At 43.9% G+C, this 20,243-nt stretch overlaps 1 protein-coding gene across 6 annotated transcripts in view; it reads right to left on the reverse strand.

The window, feature by feature from the left end:
- The window catches only part of LOC308585396 (potassium voltage-gated channel subfamily KQT member 1-like), a 395,874-nt gene that overhangs the window by 294,705 nt on the left and 80,926 nt on the right, over positions 1–20,243 (reverse strand). For 3 of the 6 annotated variants that reach the window (XM_081191019.1, XM_081191020.1, XM_081191021.1), the window contains 2 exons: positions 15,254–15,280; positions 10,496–10,555 (listed from right to left, as the gene is read on the reverse strand). The exons of 1 other annotated variant lie outside the window; for it this stretch is intronic. In XM_081191019.1, coding sequence (XP_081047145.1) covers positions 10,496–10,555; positions 15,254–15,280 — 87 coding nt within the window. The remainder of the gene's footprint in view (positions 1–10,495; positions 10,556–15,253; positions 15,281–20,243) is intronic. 2 more of the 6 variants (XM_081191022.1, XM_081191023.1) reach the window with 2 other exon arrangements.

Raw genomic sequence — 20,243 nt, forward strand, 5'->3', positions numbered from 1 at the left:
TCCATATATTTTTGGGCTTGAGTTACTGACCATTTTATTCCTCTCACTTGTTCTGCAGTATTTATTTCCATATTTATGGGGTGTCTAGGCTTGATAGACTGCCAGTCTAGGGAAAGCTTGGCACTCAAGGGGAGATGGTCACTCATTTGGACGTTTTCTATTTTAAAATAAGAAAAATTTAGGAATAAATCTCTGGAAACAATAAAATAATCGAGAACACTACTTGTAAGTGTGCTCAAATGAGTAAACTCACCCGGAATATCTGGGGGACAATTTCCGTTTAAAATTATCAAATTCAAACGTAAAATCAGCTGATAAAGAAGGGTTCCCGCTTCGTTAACCCTATTATATTTCGATTTTCTCTGTATATGGGGGGAGAAATCCAAGTTCTGGTAATCAGGTATGTCCCACCATTTGGCCTTGCCTAGCGCTTCCCAGTTTGCAGCTGTACGAGCATTAAAATCACCTCCCATGACTGCTGAGATATTTGGGAACTTAGTATAACAGAAAACTAGGTGTTCTTCAAGTGTTTCCCATTTGGAATGGAGGTCCGCTACCTGCCCCCCGGGGGGGAAATAAACATTTGTTACCAGTAATTCAAATTTCCCTCCCGAAATCAGTCCTGTAATCGCGTAAGGAGAGGAAGATTTAACAAGTGTAAGTTTTGCTTGCAATTTGAGGGAAATGGCTATTACCAAACCTCCCCTAGGGCGTCCACCTTTAAGAGAGGGGCTAGCTGGAAGCAAAATGGTATCGTATCCATTTACGTCAATCGCCTCCTCTTCCCAAGTTTCTTGTAGGAGAATTACTTGAAATAAATTAACAAATTTTAAGAAGTCTGGATCAGATTTCTTCCCCCTCCATCCCACAATATTCCAGCATAAAAATGACATCAAGGAGTGGTTGGGTTGGTCGTTAGGTAGTCAAATCATGTGGGAATGGGATTCTAACTTTGGGGGAATTTCAGCTTCAAAAAAATCAGTAATTTTCCTTTGAGAAGGTGGCAATCGTGCTATACATCCCAACTGTTTGAATTTATTGGGGTGGTTTGGCTGTAAAGTCGTGCCACTCGTCTCGCTAAAGGCAGATGTTTGGCCTAAGATAGTCGACTTTTCAGAGCCAGATGGTAGAATTAGGGGGGTATTACTTAGAGAGAGCGAAATTAAGTCAACAGGTATCGTGCCACTAGTTGAGTGATCATTAGTTGTTTGAATAATTTTGTTAATACGACCTGTCGGGTCTTCAACCAGATCATTCTTCGGGGCTAAAAATAAAATGGAGTCATCTCTCATTTGTTGGTCTGGTTCAGCTGGTTCTGTTACCGGTTCAATGGTATCTATGGATTTATTCAACTTGCACACGTTAGAAGAGAGTGGGTTAATAAAATTACAAGTGAGTGGACCCATATGGGACACTTTACATGGAGAACCTAATTCAGATTCCCTCATTTTGTCCCAGGCAGATGTTGTAGTCATATTTGCCTTAAGTCAAATCAATTCCTAATGAATTTGTCTCGTTTTTGTTGCCCCCTAAGCACACAGCACTCTTTGGAATTTATGAAGTCAGGTGGCAAAGGGAGCTCAGAGGAGGAGGAGATATTGCTCCCAGTGAGCTGGCGCATGATGTGATTTGTCACTAAGATCATCCTGGGAGGCCCTTCTCCAAGTCCTCCCTGCCTTTAGAAGTGAGATGGTGGGAGAGACTTCTGTGGCAGCGCCCCAGCTGTGGAATACTCTCCTTGGGAGGTCTGTCAGTTGAACACGTTTTTATTTGTCTGAGTCTTTTAACTGTTTTAGAACTATTGTAATGCTAGAGTTGCATCTGTTGTATTGAAAGAACAGGCTGATGCTCCTGATCTTAACTTACTAATGCTGCTATTTACATCATTAATTGTTAGTCATTATAGAAATCTCCAAACTAAAGAGCAGCATATAAATCTTGGGAATGAATGAATAAAAAACAAAATGGTCCAGTAATTGTGTAAGCCCATGCATAGTTTCCATTATGTCACAGAAACCGGCAAGGTGTGTACAGTGGCACCTTGGGTTACAGATGCTTCGGGTTACAAACTCCACTAACCAGGAAGTGGTTGCTCCAGGTTAAGAACTTTGCCCCAGGATAAGAATGGAAATCATGTGCCAGCAGCACAGCGGCAGCAAGAGGCCCCATTAGCAAAAACATGCCTCAGGTTAAGAACTGTTTCAGGTTAAGAACGGACCTATGGAATGAATTAAGTTCTTAACCCAAGGTATCACTGTACAGCTTTAAAAATTACTAAATGTTTACAATCAATAAAAACCACAAGGTTCAATGTTAAGTTTAGCAAGACAAGTAGCTCTGCTATGCTGTCAGGCTCAGGAATTCTATCCCTCCCCCGGTGGCAGCAAGAAGCAGAGAAAAACAAGGTAGAGTCCTTTTTATTGAGTTTATTCATTCATAATAATGAGAGACAAAAGAATGCCGTATGCCCAAACAACGGTGTTGCTCCAACTGAGCTCCTCCTCCCTCCTCCCTAACAACAGCATTTCCCTTTACTGTGTCTGCTCGTGGCCAACTGTCTCCAAGTTCTCTGTTCCTGCACTCTTAACAAACGCCGAGTTCTGGGAGAAGGGGGGTCACAAATACTCTCCAGTGACAACGTGTCAGCTGGCTGCTCTGCCTCCTGGCCTCGCCTCAACTTCCCCTTCTCCTAACACTTCCCAACTCTTCTGTTCGTCTGTCTCTGAGCTGTGGCCTTCCTAAAACCCCTGCTGTAAATCAATGCAGCATTCCTCTTCTCCTGCAGCGTCAGGAGAACGGGTGTGTGTGTGTGTTGTATAACAACAATAACAACAACAACAATTTATTATTTGTACCCCGCCCATGTGGAGATTAAAAATACATTAAAACATTAAAAACTATCCTAAACAGGGATCTCCACAATTCCTCCTCCATCACATCCCCTTCAGTCCAGTCCCTGTCATATGTATTGATATTTACTTGTATTGAGATCATTTCAGCAAAATCTCATTGAAGGAATGGGTTTCCCAAACCCAAAACTGACTGTGCAGGCAGTTTGATACTGCACCAAAATCCTTATTTTTCCTTAGCTAAAATCCATTAACTTGAGCTCTGAGAATGTATAAACAAAAACCCGGCTGTGCTCAGAGCCCTCTCCTTTATCAGTTTGTGATGGCAGGGATGACCCTGACTGCACCAGCAGAACAGAGAAGACACATCTGTACCTTATCTTATGTGCTGACCACAAAAGACGCACAGACCTAAGTCCGGAACAACGCCAGAGCGTGTTCTCGGAGATGACACCTCTTCCTCCAAGATAAGAGTAGGAAGAAGAAGATCCTTTTATGGTCAGAAGTACAGGAAGGAATTCCCTTTTATGGTTAAGAATACCAGAGCAAGAACATATGTGATGTCAACCTGCGTACATAGTCTGATGTGGTTGGATTTATATGGGAAGGAGGAAGAGGGTGCCTGGAGGGTATATATACTGCATGAAACTTGTCATTTCTTTGGACTTGCTGTGGACTTGATCATGCAAGTGCCTTCTGCTATCCGGAGAGCAGAATAAACTCTTTCTTGGAATCAACCTCGGTGTCATTTGACTTCCTTCCTCCTGTCCCAGAGCAACGCAGACCCAATCGGTGAACTCCAATAAGGCTACACCATCATGTCCCAGAAACTGGCATATTTATGACACAATCCAAACTGAGGCACTGAATAGCCCTTTGTTTCCAATGGAAGTGGCTAAGCTCATAAAAAAAACTATTTCCCATGGAAAGCGATGAGGCTTTAGCTGGTGTGCCATCTTCAACAGTACCTGGATAAAGATAGCCTTGCCTTATTTACCCATGGTCCAGCAATCTCCTTTGAAAGCAGTTTGGAAACTTCAGCTAATCCAGAATAGGGCCGCAAGGTCTTTAACAGGAATCAGTGCCTGTTATCATCTGCACTGGCTTCCAAGCCATTTCCAAGTTCTGATTTTGACCTTTGAAAACCTTAACAGATTAGGACTAGGTGGAACTGGAGATGTTTTTATGGAAAGTGATTCATAAATTAAGTAAGATAATCTTTAGAGGCCCTTCTCTAGAATTCCCTACCAAGGTTGTCTACCCTTTTCCACCCCATGAAGAGACTTTACATTTTCTCAGGTTTTGTATATCTGCATTTTAATCAACTTTTTGTGAAGATGCGTATCTTATTATACTGCTTTATTTGCCACTGCTGGTTTTTTGTTCTTTTACTGCTTTATTGATGACTGACATATTGCATTTTAAAGGTAAAGGGACCCCTGACCATTAGGTCCAGTCGTGGCCGACTCTGGGGTTGCGGCACTCATCTCGCTTTATTGGATGAGAGAGCCGGCGTACAGCTTCCAGGTCATGTGGCCAGCATGACTAAGTCGCTTCTGGCGAACAGAGCAGCGCGCAGAAACGCCATTTGCCTTCCCACCGGAGCAGTACCTATTACCGTATTTTTCGCACCATAGGACGCAGTTTTTCCGTCTTAAAAACTAAGGGGGAAAGTCTGTGCGTCCTATGGAGCGAATGCAGGGGGGGAGGCACGCAGGGAAAGCCCCCAAGAGCCACACACAAGCTTCGTGCGGCTCTTGCGGGCTTTTCCCCAGGAGGGAGAAGGGACTGACGCGGCCAGTCAGTCCCTTCTCCCTCCTCTAGAAAAGCCTTGCGCAATCTCTCCAGTCGTGGGAGGCTGCGCGAGGCTAAAGAGGAAGCCTGGGCAGCGAGCGGGATGGATCGCGCTCGCTGCCCGGGCTTCCTCTTTAGCCTTGCGCGCCTCTCCAGCCACGGGAGGCTGCACAAGGCTAAAGAAGCCAACTTTTAAAAAATCTCTCTATCTCTACCTCTTTTTCTTTTTTCGGCCTTTCTCCACCTCCTTATTTTCCTCTGGATCAGTGTTTTTATCTAGATTAACGTTTTAGTTTGGGGGGGGATATTATAAAAAAGGAAACTTTGCAGCTTTTATTTTAGTATACAATAAATACAGATTAAACAAAACACAAGAGAAGGAACTAGCATAGAAGAAGAAGAGAAAAGGGAAAGAGGGAGGATACAAAGCCATTTACCAGAGGTAGATCTTAACCCTTGCCTCACCTGGGAGCTTCTCTGGGCAGGAATTCCCTCGGCTTAAGTGGGGTGAGGGAAGAGTGGCAGGTTGGGGGTACCTACCTAGACAGTGAAGCCACATGTCTCTCAGATGAAAATTGGGAGTGGGCATTGTGTGAAGTGGCTGTGGATCTCCTGCCGCAGAAGTGTAGGACTGTATAGAGTTGGGAGGGCCACCCGAGGGTCATCTAGCCCAGCCCCCTCACAATGCAGGAATCACAGCTAAAGAACGCCAGGCAGATGGTCCCCCAACCGCTGCTTAAAAGCCTCCAGTGGTGGAGACCCCCAACAACTTCCGAGGTCACAGAATTGCAGGGTTGGAAGGGAACCCCAGGAGTCATCTAGTCCAGCCCCGGTGGACAGCGGGCACGATCCATCCCGTTGTGCAAGGCTAAAGATGCTGCTCAAGGCTAAAGAGGAAGCGCGCAGCCTGTCCATTGCTCTTTGGGGCTGGGGGGGGGATAATATTTTTTTCCTTTATTTTCCCCTCTAAAAACTAGGTGCGTCCTGTGGTCCGGTGCGTCCAATAGAGCGAAAAATACGGTAATCTACTTGCACTTGGCGTGCTTTCAAACTGCTAGGTTGGCAGGAGTAGGGACCGAGCAACGGGAGCTCACCCCATCGAAGGGATTTGAACCACCGACCTTCTGATTGGCAAGTCCTAGGCTCTGTGGTTTAACCCACAGTGCCACCCGCATCCCTATTGCGTTTTAGGAGGCTGCTATTGGGCATCATACAAGTACTGTAAGTACATAAAGCAGATGACTAAAACATTGTCTAACAAGCAATTTAAATAAAAATATAAATAAATAAAAAATTGTCTAGTAGCACCTTAAAGACCAAGTTTGTTCTTGTATAAGCTTTCGTGTGCATGCATCTGAGTGCATGCACATGAAAGCTTATACCAGAACAAACTCAGTTGGTCTATAAGGTGCTACTAGACTTTTTTTTTTTTTTTGAGTGCGTCAGACCAACACAGCTACCTACCTGAAGCAATTTAAATGTAAACTTCGCTCAGTCCCTGTTTGTAGTTAGTGCAATGCACATTGCACAACATAAATAGTTGATGCTCCCAGAAGGCATTTCAGATGCAAAGTATATAAATAACAAGTTCAGGCCTGAGCAATTGTGATGAACCCTTAGATTGTGACGTGGCTCAAGAGTGCCACCTAGCATTTTACATCTCTCTCAAGAGAGCAATATCCTTAAATTTCATCCTATTTTCACAAAGGTCATATAGTTCTCTATTTTACAGCGTAAGTGAGGAGCTGTTGGGTAGAGGAATCTAATCTAAATATATTTCTGATTGGCCCCAGAAACCACTAACCACTAACAGAACTTTGTCCTGGACAAAAGAATAGTCAATTTTCATACTAGATTTGGTTAGACTGGTCTTAAATTCCCATAATGTTTTGTTTCTTGGACTTGCCAAGCCACAATCTTTCTCTTGCGAAGAACCTCTGGAGTACGTCTGAAATCCAAGACTGCTCTAGCAGGTAGCAGGTAGCATTTGCCAGTCTTTGTGCACAATTGCATTCTTCTCTCCCTGTCCACCCCCCACCCTCTTGTCAGATAAAATTATTTTTATATTTGGCCTTTCAAAAAACAAAACATTTCTCATTAAAAGTATTTCCCATATACTAGGACTCATGTACTTCATCCACAGATCTCAGGGCAGTTTACAACATAAGAATACAATATAAAAGCACAAAATACACGATAAAAACAAGAACAGAAAAAACAAACCAATAACCCCCACTCCCACACATTTAAAAGTGGTAGAAGATGTTAATCAGCCAAAGGCCTGGTTGAACGTTTTCGCCAGGCACCTAAAGGTGTATAATGAAGACGCCAGCCAAACCTCCCTGGGGAGAGCTTTCCACAAATGGAGAGTCACTGCAGAAAAGGCCTCTTCTTCTGTTGCCACCCTCCGAACCTTTCGAGGACAAGGCACAGAGTAGGCTCATATGGAGAGAGGCAATCCTTGAGGCATTTAAGCCACTTAAGGCTTTCTATGTCAAAACAAGCACTTTGAACTGGGCTCAGAAACTAATTGGCAGCTATTGCAGTCAGACCAGGATCAATGCACTATGCTCAAACCGTCTTGTCCTGGCGAACCACCTGGCCGCTGAATTATTCACCATTTGAAATTTCTGAACCATCTTCAGAGACAACTCTATGTATGACATGTTACAGTAACCCACAGGTTACCACACCATAGACAACAATAATTAGGCTACCCCAGTCCAGATAGGGGCGCAGCTTGGCCACCAGCCAAAGCCGATGGAAGGCACTCCAAGCCACTGAGGCAGCCTGAGCCTCAAGTGACAGCCCAGGGTCCATGAGTACCCCCAAGCTACATACCCACTCTTTCAGAGGGAGCAGGCAACCACCCAGCCATCCATTCTAGGGAACCACCCACTAACGATGCCTCAGTCACACCCCAAGTGTGTTGCCTTTACACAATAAAAGACAATTGGCTGGCTTCAGTGTGTTTTACTCAAAAGAGATTCCCTTGAAATAAATGAGCATAGAAAAATGCTGCTATTGCAATCACACCCATTTTGTTTTCCATGTCCCCCATCCAGACACAGCTATTTAGTACTATACTGTAGCCATAAACAAAAATATAAAATAATATTACTGCTGCTACTAGTATTTTATTACTTACACCATGCCCATCTGACCAGGTTGCCCCAGCCACTCCAGGAGCCTTCGCAACATAATATAAAAACACAGTGTGACATCAAACATTAAAACTTCCTGATACAGTTTATATTCCTACAGGCAACTATGCTATTTTTTGTTTCTCAAGGTTGGCAAAATGCCTTGTGCGTTTTGTGTTCCGAGTTGTGAAATTTCACATATTTGCTGCTTTTTCATAGAATCATAGAATCATAGAATTGGAAGAGACCACAAGGGCCATCGAGTCCAACCCCCTGCAAAGCAGGAAACACCATCAGAGCACTCCTGACATATGGTTGTCAAGCCTCTGCTTAAAGACCTCCAAAGTAGGAGACTCCACCACACTCCTTGGCAGCAAATTCCACTGTCGAACAGCTCTTACTGTCAGGAAGTTCTTCCTAATGTTTAGGTGGAATCTTCTTTCTTGTAGTTTGGATCCATTGCTCCGTGTCCGCTTCTCTGGAGCAGCAGAAAACAACCTTTCTCCCTCCTCTATGTGACATCCTTTTATATATTTGAACATGGCTATCATATCACCCCTTAACCTCCTCTTCTCCAGGCTAAACATGCCCAGCTCCCTTAGCCGTTCCTCATAAGGCATCGTTTCCAGGCCTTTGACCATTTTGGTTGCCCTCCTCTGGACACGTTCCAGTTTGTCAGTGTCCTTCTTGAATTGTGGTGCCCAGAACTGGAGACAGTACTCCAGGTGTGGTCTGACCAGAGCAGAATACAGTGGCACTATTACTTCCCTTGATCTAGATGCTATACTCCTATTGATGCAGCCCAGAATTGCATTGGCTTTTTTAGCTGCCGCGTCACACTGTTGGCTCATGTCAAGTTTGTGGTCAACCAAGACTCCTAGATCCTTTTCACATGTACTGCTCTCAAGCCAGGTGTCACCCATCTTGTATTTGTGCCTCTCATTTTTTTTGCCCAAGTGCAATACTTTACATTTCTCCCTGTTAAAATTCATTTTGCTGTACATTTACATCCTGGTTTTCCTCCCAGGAGCTCCAGGCTGCGTCCCTTGTCTTCTCCTTCCTCCCTTTACCTTCGCAACATCAATGTGAGAGAGGTTGGGCTGAGAGTTGGCAGTTCAGAAACCAGAGTTGAGAAACTGTACATAGGGCATTTTTTGCTTGTTATTTATCAGGGTTGGCAAACTTTCCTTTTTGCATTTTTCTGTAATTATTAAGACTATGGAACATTGCAGTTAAAGCTTCTGTAACTGACATTATATATTTGTAACCTGCTTTTCCATTTGGGAGCTCAAGGTTGTTCATATTATCCTCCACTCCTCACTTTTATCTTTACAGAAGGATCCACCCTATTCCTATCACTGTGGTTTGTTTTAAAACTGTATTTAATAATGAATTTTATGCTGTTGCAATCTGCCCTGGGACCTTATGCAGTGCATATGAAATCAAACAAGCAACACCAGCAATAGCCCTGTGAGGTAGGCTGGGCCAATATACTGTATGTAAATATGCATACTTCTTGACAATAGATTATGGGGTGGGTGGTGGGAACCTGCGTGCAATGCATTTGGCCCAGGAAATTCTATTGGCACCCTTGACAATCCACACTAATCCATTTGATTTTTAAGAAACACTGTGTTTTAAATGATTTTTTTTCCAAACCAACTTTGATCTGAATTGGAAAAAATAGAATGACTTGACTGCATTTTCAGCCAGTAGTGTGCACATGACCTAAAATAAGGTCCATTTAAGGGGATGTCTTTCACCCCTAGATTTGTTGCAGAAACTAAAAAAGGCAATGATAGAAAACTCCATTATTATTTATTTACAAAGTTAAGCACCCAGAATCCAACTCATTCCCTCAGTTCAGGGTAAGCCTGGTAGGTTTCTGTTCCTTTGCTTACTGGGCTTCTATAAGGAGGCTTTTTCGTAAACCCAAATACAATCCTGGCATTTTGCTCGGACACTTTGTTAAGCAAACCAAACCTCCCTGTCACCTTCTTAATTACCCTGCTCTTGCAGTCTCTCCTGCTACAGACGATGGTCCAACTTTGTTTTAACCCTTCTTGCTCTGAAGCCTCTAGCCAAGCCCCAAACTTCTTTTAACATCACTCTCACACTCTTATCCACGGAAGCAGGCAGAGGGACTTCTTGGTAGTGGTGCCCGCCCTGTGGAATGCCCTCCCATCAGATGTCAAAGAAATAAACAACTTCCAGACTTTTAGAAGACATCTGAAGGCAGCCCTGTTTAGGGAAACTTTTGATACTGGATGAATAATTGTATTTTAATATTCTGCTGGAAGCTGCCCACAGTGGCTAGGGAAACCCAGCCAAATGGGCAGGGTATGAATTTGTTGTTGTTGTTGTTGTTGTTCACATTCACACTTTCTCACGCTGGCTCCTTGTTCAAGGGCACACAGCTACTGTGATCTCCAAGCCTTTCCTCCTCTCTCTCTGACACTTGCAGAAGTCATGCACCAAGGAACACCTCCCAAGACTAGCCATTGCCATGGTATTCCCCCCCCCCACCATTATGGCACACCCGTCTCTCTATCTGAGCCATCAGCAACGAGGCACAGCAGACAAGTGTAATCAGAGGCATGCCCTCACATTCTCTCTCACACCTATTCATTTATACACATAACAGTTTACTGTAAATATCAACACAGAGACAGAAGTATATCACAAATGTGGGGATGATGTTCCTTGTACCTTGTGAAGCGGGACAGGTTGCAGCACAGATAGATAAAGATGACCAAGAAAGCTGTCGGCCTTCATACAAACACAATGGCCAGAAGGGAAGCGGAAGAAAAAGCAAACAATAAAATCAATTAGAGAAGAAAGACAACTGAACTACCAAGAGAACCTTTTGCATTCCACTGAGACTACAAACCTCTTGAACTGAAATGCTGATATTCAAGCCTTTTTCTGAAACTGTTCTGCAGTCGGTTTACTTTTTCAATATTATGCTATTTTTTGATCTCTCTCACATCAATTAGAAATTTCATTGTGCATAGGTGTTTTACAGCTGAAACATATATTTGAAATATGCCCAAAAAATCCAGTCTTGCTACTCAAATATTAAACGTTTTAATATAAATTAAATATTAATATTTACATTATAATGCATCTTTTATATTAGTGCTTCTTTCAGAATCTCTTGATTGTCTCACAATCTGAACTCACAGGAACTGTCTGATATCAAATCCCATTTCATTTTGTCTTTTATCAAATACATGCAAATAACTAATACTATTACATGCCAACTATTAAATATTATCAGTATAGGTAAAGGTAAAGGGACCCCTGACCATTAGGTCCAGTCGTGACCGACTCTGGGGTTGCCACGCTCATCTCGCTTTATGGCGAACCAGAGCAGTGAACGGAAATGGAAATCAGTATATCAACTGCCAAACATCACTTAGGATGCCAGATATAGACAAAATATCCAGAGCTTTGCTTAGACAACATGCTGAAGCCAGAGAGGCAGGCTAGGCAGATGTCACCAGGGGTAAGGGCACCACCCCGCTTCCCCTTACTCAAGCATTAGTGCCGCACATGAAAACCACATGAACACAACTGCTAGAAGTACAGAAGAGACTGTAGACTCCTAGAGGATGAGGGGCCCTTCTAGGTCATCTCGTCCAATCCCTTGATTGATGCAATAATTCCAGAGCAATAGCACCTCACAACAGAAGGCTGCTTAGCCTTTCCTTCAAAACTGTCCAACAATGTATAGCCTACACACACACAACATGAAAGAGAGTTTAATTTCATCCATATTTTTACGCAAACTGGCTTCATTTGCATTGGTTCAAAAATATATGTCTGTAAAATGAGAATTCCTGGATGCCAAGACCCAAGTTGGGGCAAGTACAAAGTGAGAGAACTGCAAGAGAGATTTAAAATCACAAAATATGCAGTAAAGTGTGGAAACATAGGCTGATAGACCTTTAAAATATATCATTATGGGGGAACTTCCCTCTTCCCCCAGCATTGGAAAAGACCACCTTTGCTAAATTAAAAATTGGTTTACTTACTAACTCATCAAAGGTCAAATTCATGTGCTTTTCCATACATTGGTCAGAAATGTTGCACGGGCAGTAAACTTGGTTTAGTTACAAAGTGGTGAAAGTTCCTAAATTATTTCTGGGGGACCTCAGGGGTGGCTGGTGGGAGCCATGTGGTCTGAGCTGGAGCAATCAACTCAAACCTCTTCACACACTGAGCTTCTCATGTAGACTGGGTGCATCCAGAGACTATTAACCATTTGTTTTGTTTTGTATCGCAGCTGTTTGCAGCTAGACTCTTCTCTCACAAAATAAAATTGCTTTCTCTGTCCCTGTTCTCCTTATTTGGATACTTTTGTCTCTCAGGATTGGATAGCCTTTCTCCAAGGTGTCTTCCTCCTTGCCTTCAGCTGCTGACTGCAGTTCCTTGCAGTTCCAGCCCCTCAGCTGCCCATCTACACTCTTTGGTCACTGCTTCCATCTGGGTGCCTTGCAGCTGGGGTCCTGGGGCACTTTCAAACCCCTGTAGCATCTCCTCAGGCAGGGCTCTCACCTTGCATGGAGCCACGCTTTTCTGCCCAAGGGGGTTTCTCACCCTCTCAGCTTGCAGCAACTCCATTTTCTCCAGTCAGTAGCTTTTTTGCTGCTGGATCATTTGCTCAAGCTGCTCCATATTTTGTCAGCTTTGCTGCTGGAGCATCAACCTGAACTGCTCCAGGAATGCTGCTGTTCCTCCCTCCATCTTGACTCAAGCACACCTCGCTCACAGATCCTCATCCCAGAAACATGAATCCCACTTCTAACATCAGTGTTGCATGCCCCCCAATCTCTGATTGGTGCAGGATTCCAGGGGTCCCGGGCACTTACTCAGAGTCTGGTTTCCTCAGAATGTGGGATAGCAGAGACTGTGCTGTCATTATGATGTGTGGTTTTTTACACATATAAACAACCTGCGCCTACAATGGAGGGGCTCATAGCATTAACACCCAAGAGGGTCTTCCTTCTTCCACAGCCACAGTCTTGGATTATAGCAGAAAACAGGCTTGGCTCTGTCTCTCAGCTGCATAGCCTATAGTTTGCTTCTAGCTTCTAGCTCTTGCACACAACTCACAAACAATAAACTTGTCTTGCTATTCCAGCAACTGAGTCCGTGTTGGATCAAGGAATTAGAAAGGACTCAGGCATACAGCCTACTCCTCCAAAACTCACAACACTACTTTAGATTTCTGCTTCATATAAATCCTAAAAGGCAGGTTCTCTCACAATGCTCCATTTTCTGTCTCTTCTTCCTGGGTTGAACTAAGTGAATTTTGCCTCCATTCCCACAAACCAAATCATTTTCAACCACACGTTTACTGTAGGTATTTTGGATGAATGCCATTTTGTAGCCATTTAATTTGTACCATTTAAACAAATAACAAACACAAACCTATTTGTAGAAATGTTAGTGATTAAGCGGTATTTAAATACCTACAAAAAATAAATAAAAATAGATAAATTGACATAGGACCTTTCATTCCTGGTAGGTGCCAACCATTGCCCTGATCAGGTTAGAACAATTCCTGCTTCTTCTTTCAGTTGTCTCTCTCCACGCTGAGTATAATATTTTCTTTCAGATCAAAATTCTGCTTTTTATCCCAATATCTTGTAAGCATAGCATGCTTCCTCTGGGATCACGTCATGTGAAGGACCAAAGCATGGAAGCAGGAGTTATGTTGGCTCTTATGAGCGTGGTCACTTCTATGGGGCCACTCATATGGTTTCCAAAGGCCTCTGCTGGGATCTTAACAAAGTGATGCCCAGCTTTTAACAATACAGCAAGAGGGAAAGCATAGAAAGGAGGGGGGTCCTGGTTCCTCTGAAAGATGGGGCAACAAAGGCTTGCAATCCAGAATAAGAGTCTTCTTGGCTATATGAGGCCTCTGCGTTACTGCACACTGATCAGTGGCCACTAGAGGACCCACAAAGACAAGACAGAACAAAACAAGGAGGAAGGGAAGAAGGAAAGTTACTTCACTCCTAGTAGGGCTCATGTGCATAGCAGCCAAAAATTCATTTTCCAAATCTGTTTTTTGCACTGTAGCTCTCTGCGGTTCCATGTGTATGCCCGTTGTTTGCTGTTCTCACATTCCATTGCAGCAGGACCACACATTGTGCCTTAGTTGTATTTTGGAACTAGAGTCATGTTGCTCATTTTAATAACCCTTCATAAGCAGCCCATAAAACCCGCTGACACTCCCTGTAGAAATAAGGAAAACACATGTGTTCTGCTTCTTTCACACTCTTCCCCCTGCCCCAATGAAATTGGGGGCCATTGTTAAATCACTACTACGCTCAACTTAATTTCCATGTCTAGCTAACAAAGCATTTCAGCAACCAACATCACTATCTCACCCTGCTATCAGCCGTGCAAGTGGCTTGTACACTGCTGCTCTAAAGGTGGAAGAAGTCCCTAGTGGGGAGAGAGCATCATCATGAAGGTGGTTTTCCCAGGGCAAGGTTAATCCACTGCACTCTGGGTGTGCTGACCCTTGCGATGTCCCCAAGTGCAGGATTTTCTCCACTACACAAGAAGGAAAATACACTTCTAGGTTTGGTCTGGTGCTGTGATGCAGTTACAGAAGCAGGCATCAGTGGATCTGCTGTTGCTTGCATTCTGGTTGTAAAGCTTTTGCCAGATTGCAACAGTCCGTTATAGATGGGGGAAATAAGCATATTATGTTTGTGAGGGAGGGGTGTTAGGTATGTGTGTAGGGGGTGGGTCTGTCACGCACACATACAACAGCTAGCTAACACTGAGCTTGAGCCCTGAACCAAGAGCTTGAATGTTGGCTCTGACTCAGTTGCTGCCCCATGCCAACCAAAGGAAAGGGGGAAGGATTAGGAGAAAAAGAAGTAAGGAAATAGTAGGTATAGCATGGAGAGAGGACAGGGCTTTGAGCTTGGCTTGCTAAGTGTGCCTTCTTTGGAAGCAGGGGCATGTCTATTGTTCCCTCACAGTAGCCCCCCCACCCCCACCCCGTGAATAAAGGCACTTCTACTCAGAAATATGCCCCATTGAGTGAATCCAGGTAAATCCACCATTGCTTGTGATGAGACTAAACTCAAACTCTCATTTGTCTCCTGAAGCACATACTCATCAGGGAAGATATGAATTTTTAGGCAAAATGATACAAATAAGCAAAAATGGCCCAACATTCCACCGTGCACACAATTTATGTTGCTTGTTTGGACCTATTTCTTACTCTTATTGTAATAAGCCAAAGCTCAGCTTTTTATTCAGACATTGCCATGTTAAACATTTCATCATGTTACAGAAAATCAGGAAGGAGTTTGCAGTAAGAGCTATTAAGAAATCAGGGGTATAGTTCCATTCTGTAAGTGGATGAAATACAGAGTGCATGAAGTTATATGGGGCCATTACCTTCAACAGGCATCTCTCACAAAGTTTCCAACCTACCTGTCTGCTTGAACATCCGTGTAAGACCTAGTGGGGAAGAAGGGTGCAATGTATTCAGAAAAGTCAGTCTCAAGTCAACTAAGTTTGGCTTAAGAGAGCCATTTCTAAACTGAACTGAGGAGGAGAAATCACCAGCAAAGATTCTCATGCTGCCCCAGAAGCAACCCAGGCTCTGATCTGGTGACCAACAAGTATGATAACCTTCAAGAGGATCATCAATAGGAAATATCCATCAGAAACGCCCAAGTCTTTCACATGGAAACAAAAAAGCCAAAGGTGTTGGGCGGTAAGAAAAAAGCATACAAAATCCATAATTGGTTGATACCTTCATTAGGACCAGCCAAAATGTCATAAAATAGTGGAAAATGCTTGAGTTCTGCATCAGGAAGATGTTACACAGAACAAGAGGTACAGCGATGAAGAAAAACAAAAAATAGGCATGGATGTTATAGCTATAAGCTATAAGGTCAGGTTTAAACTCAGATCCCAAGATGGAGATCGGAAACTGTGTAAGCCTCTCCAAGATGCTACAGGCATCAGATCACACACCTAAGATTCTAGGACAAAGATGCAGTGCCAGCTCCCCATTTTCAAAAGCAAAAGGGGGCCCACATGTGCCACATGCTTTAAGCCAGAGTGGGGAACTGAATCTAGTCAAAGGGTGGTTCATTTTAAGAATTAGGTGGCGTCAATCATATGATGTCAGGAGACTGTAACTTCCTTCTGTGGCTGGAAGGGGAGAACTGGAGCACACTCATAAGTGCATTTTGCAGCTCTGGCTTGAATTTGGCACTGAGTGAACTCCTGATTCTTCCTTTTGAATGTGGTGCTTCACCAAGCTGAATCTTTACCAATCCCACACCTGTTGTCATATGAATTCAGGCGTGACTTTAGCTGAAATGGCCCCACAGCCCAGATGGGAATGCATGACTGGCCTAGTTAGGTCCAGGGGCCAGAGGGTTCCCACCATTGCCTTAAGCAAAAAACAGGTTCCTAGGGAGCTGAGGTGATGCAACACTCCACATTAATAGATTTTGGATATAAATACACACAGTCCCTTCAACCCTGACCCTGATTGCAATGTGGTGCCTTTCTGAGCCTATTCTACTCCCCAACCCAGAACTAACCTTCTGTTCCATGGCAGTGTTGTGTGCATACCCGCCCTTTACTATGAGATCCCAGGGTAGGTTGTCATTCTCTTAAAATATTTAAAACAATTAAGATAGATTGCAATCAATAAAATAGGGTGGGTCCTACTATATCTATATCTCAGGTGTCAAGGGCCAGGCCAGGCACACACCTTCAGTATCTAATCTAGCACTTCACCAGGAAACAAAGCAAACTGAAGTGGAAATGTGGAGAACCAAACATAAAACTAGGAAAATGGGAAACAGAGAAACCAGAGCTGTCAGATTTGCCCATCCATAAGAGACACACTCAGTGGTGTGATGCCATTGTTCGACAGTCATCCTTCCTTTTTCCTGACCCGCTCCAAGTCCATGTCAGAATGGCATCACATCAGAAGAAGTGGAACATTTCAGAGGTAGAAAGAGATGACTGATTTGAGAAGAGGGTGGTGGGTGACTAAAAACGGCTTCAGCCACCTCTGTTTTATTGCACATAGCAGCAGAGCCCAATGTGGCAAATGATATGCAGTTACTTGTTATAACAGGGTTAGCCCATGTTGGTGCCCTACTACCAGACTACAACCTTTGCTGCTCCCGTCTTCCCTAACCATTGGTTTAGTGACTGGGGCTTACAGTCTGGAGGGCACCACCTTGGCTCTTCCACATTAAAGTACAGTGGTACCTCGGGTTACATACGCTTCAGGTTACAGATGCTTCACGTTACAGACTCCGCTAACCCAGAAATAGTACCTCGGGTTAAGAACTTTGCTTGAGGATGAGAACAGAAATTGTGCTCCCGCAATGCGGCAGCAGCAGGAGGCCCCATTAGCTAAAGTGGTGCTTCAGGTTAAGAACAGTTTCAGGTTAAGAATGGACCTCCAGAATGAATTACGTCATTACAGTCGATCAGGTATATGAAGACGAGCAGCAAAGTCAGTCCTCAGGGAATGTGCAGGCGACCTTGGAACGGACAGCTCACGGAAGAACCCCGACCAAACCTAAGAGGAGGCGTGTAGTGGTGATAGGGGATTCCCTACTGAGGGGAACAGAAGCAGTGATCTGTGGGCCTGACAAGATGTCTCGGGAGGTGTGCTGTCTCCCCGGGGCTAAGATCCAAGATGTAACTGAACGACTGCAAGGAATCATAAAACCCACTCACAAATACCCCTTCCTCTTGGTTCATGTGGGAACCAATGACACTGCAAGCAATAGCCTCCAGAAGATCAAAAGAGACTACGAGGCTCTGGGCAGGAAATTGAAGCAATTAAATGCACAAATAGTCATCTCATCTGTCCTCCCAGTTGAACGACGTGGCCCAGGGAGAGAGGGAAAAACAGTGGAAGTGAACAGCTAGCTTCGCAAATGGTGTAAACAGGAACGGTTTGGATTCTTAGATCACGGACTGCAGTTTCTTGAAGATGGACTTCTGGCAAGCGATGGGCTGCACCTCACAACGGTTGGGAGGAATGTTTTTCCCAGAAATCTCAAAAACCTCATCAGGAGGGCTTTAAACTGACTAATGTGGGGGAGGGAGACAGTGCTCCTGAAGGTAGGAGTCTATCAATTGATGAAGATGATCATCCAAATGTCATAGACCAAATGGAGCAAACAGCAGGAGGAAAAAATCCTTAAATAAGAGACACAGGGGAATGATTAATGGACTTCAATGTCTGTACACTAATGCGCAAAGCATGGGAAATAAACAAGATGAGCTTGAGCTCTTGGTACAGCAAACTAAATATGACATAATAGGCATCACTGAAACCTGGTGGGATAAGTCCCACGATTGGAATGTAATAATGGGGGGATACAATCTATTTCAGAGAAACAGACCAGACAAGAAAGGAAGAGGAGTGGCGTTATATGTCAGGGATGTGTATACCTGTGAAGAGATCCAAGATTTAGAACCTCAAAGCCAAAGTGAGAGCATTTGGGTCAAAATTAAGGGAGAGAAGAATAACAGAGACCTCATTGTGGGAGTTTACTATAGATCCCCCGGCCAAACGGAGGACATAGATGATGCCTTCCTGGAACAGATGGCCAAGCATGCAAAAGGAAGGGAGATAGTAGTAATGGGGGACTTCAATTACCCGGATATTTGTTAGATGTCAAACTCAGCCAAGAGCATAAGGTCAAACAGATTCCTCACTGGCCTTGCAGACAACTTCATTGTCCAGAAAGTGGGAGAAGCAACAAGAGGAACAGCCATTTTAGATCTGGTCCTAACCAATGTTGATGACCTGGTTAGTGGGGTAGAAGTGGAAGGATCATTAGGCGCGAGTGATCATGCTCTTCTGAAGTTTACTATACAGCGGAAAGGAGCAGCCAAGCATACTAGGACAGTAATACTAAAAGGAAAGGGAGTTCATGATGGCTGGGAGTTTGTTAAGAGGGAGATAGTAAAAGCACAACGTCAGACAATACCAATGAGACGGAAACATGGAAGGTGCCTAAAGAAGCCAGGGTGGCTATCTAAAGAACTTTTAACTGAGTTAAGATTAAAAAAGGATGTGTACAAAAAATGGAAAAGGGGGGAAACCACCAAAGAGGAATTCAAACAAATAGCCAGCACGTGTAGACACAAAGTCAGAAAAGCTAAAGCACAGAATGAACTCAGGCTTGCTAGAGAGGTTAAAAGCAACAAAAAAGGCTTTTATGGGTATGTCCGTAGCAAAAGGAAGAACAAAGAAACAGTGGGGTCACTCAGAGGAGAAGATGGTGAAATGCAAGCAGGGGACACAGAAAGGGCTGAACTCCTCAATGCCTTCTTTGCCTCAGTCTTCTCCGATAAAGAAAACAATGCCCGACCTGAAGAATTTGGAGCAAATGATTCAGCAAAGGAAACACATCCCAGAATAACTAAGGAGATAGTACAAGAATACTTGGCTAGTTTAGATGTATTCAAGTCTCCAGGGCCAGATGAACTGCATCCAAGAGTATTAAAAGAACTGGCAGATGTGATCTCAGAACCACTGGCAGTCATCTTTGAGAATTCCTGGAGAACAGGCGAAGTCCCGGCAGACTGGAGGAGGGCAAATGTTGTCCCTATTTTCAAAAAGGGGAAAAGAGAGGACCCAAATAATTACCGCCCAGTCAGTCTGACATCAATAGCAGGGAAGATTCTGGAGCAGATCATTAAGCAAACAGTCTGTGAGCACCTAGAAAGGAATGCTGTGATCACCAATAGTCAGCATGGATTTCTGAAAAATAAGTCATGTCAGACTAACCTGATCTCGTTTTTTGACAGAATTACAAGCCTGGTAGATGAAGGGAACGCAGTGGATGTAGCCTACCTTGATTTCAGCAAGGCATTTGACAAGGTGCCCCATGATATTCTTGTAAAGAAGCTGGTAAAATGCGGTCTTGACTATGCTACCACTCAGTGGATTTGTAACTGGCTGACTGAGCGAACCCAAAGGGTGCTCATCAATGGTTCTTCTTCATCCTGGAGAAGAGTGACTGGTGGGGTGCCACAGGGTTCTGTCTTGGGCCCGGTCTTATTCAACATCTTTATGAACGACTTGGATGATGGACTCAAGGGCATCCTGATCAAATTTGCAGATGACACCAAACTGGGAGGGGTGGCTAACACCCCAGAGGACAGGATCACACTTCAAAACAACCTTGACAGATTAGAGAACTGGGCCAAAACAAACAAGATGAACTTTAACAGGGAGAAATGTAAAGTATTGCACTTGGGCAAAAAAAATGAGAGGCACAAATACAAGATGGGTGACACCTGGCTTGAGAGCAGTACATGTGAAAAGGATCTAGGAGTCTTGGTTGACCACAAACTTGACATGAGCCAACAGTGTGACGCGGCAGCTAAAAAAGCCAATGCAATTCTGGGCTGCATCAATAGG

The sequence above is a fragment of the Podarcis bocagei genome (genome assembly GCF_964188305.1).
Source record: "Podarcis bocagei genome assembly, chromosome: 4".
Classification (NCBI taxonomy): Eukaryota; Metazoa; Chordata; class Lepidosauria; order Squamata; family Lacertidae; genus Podarcis; species Podarcis bocagei.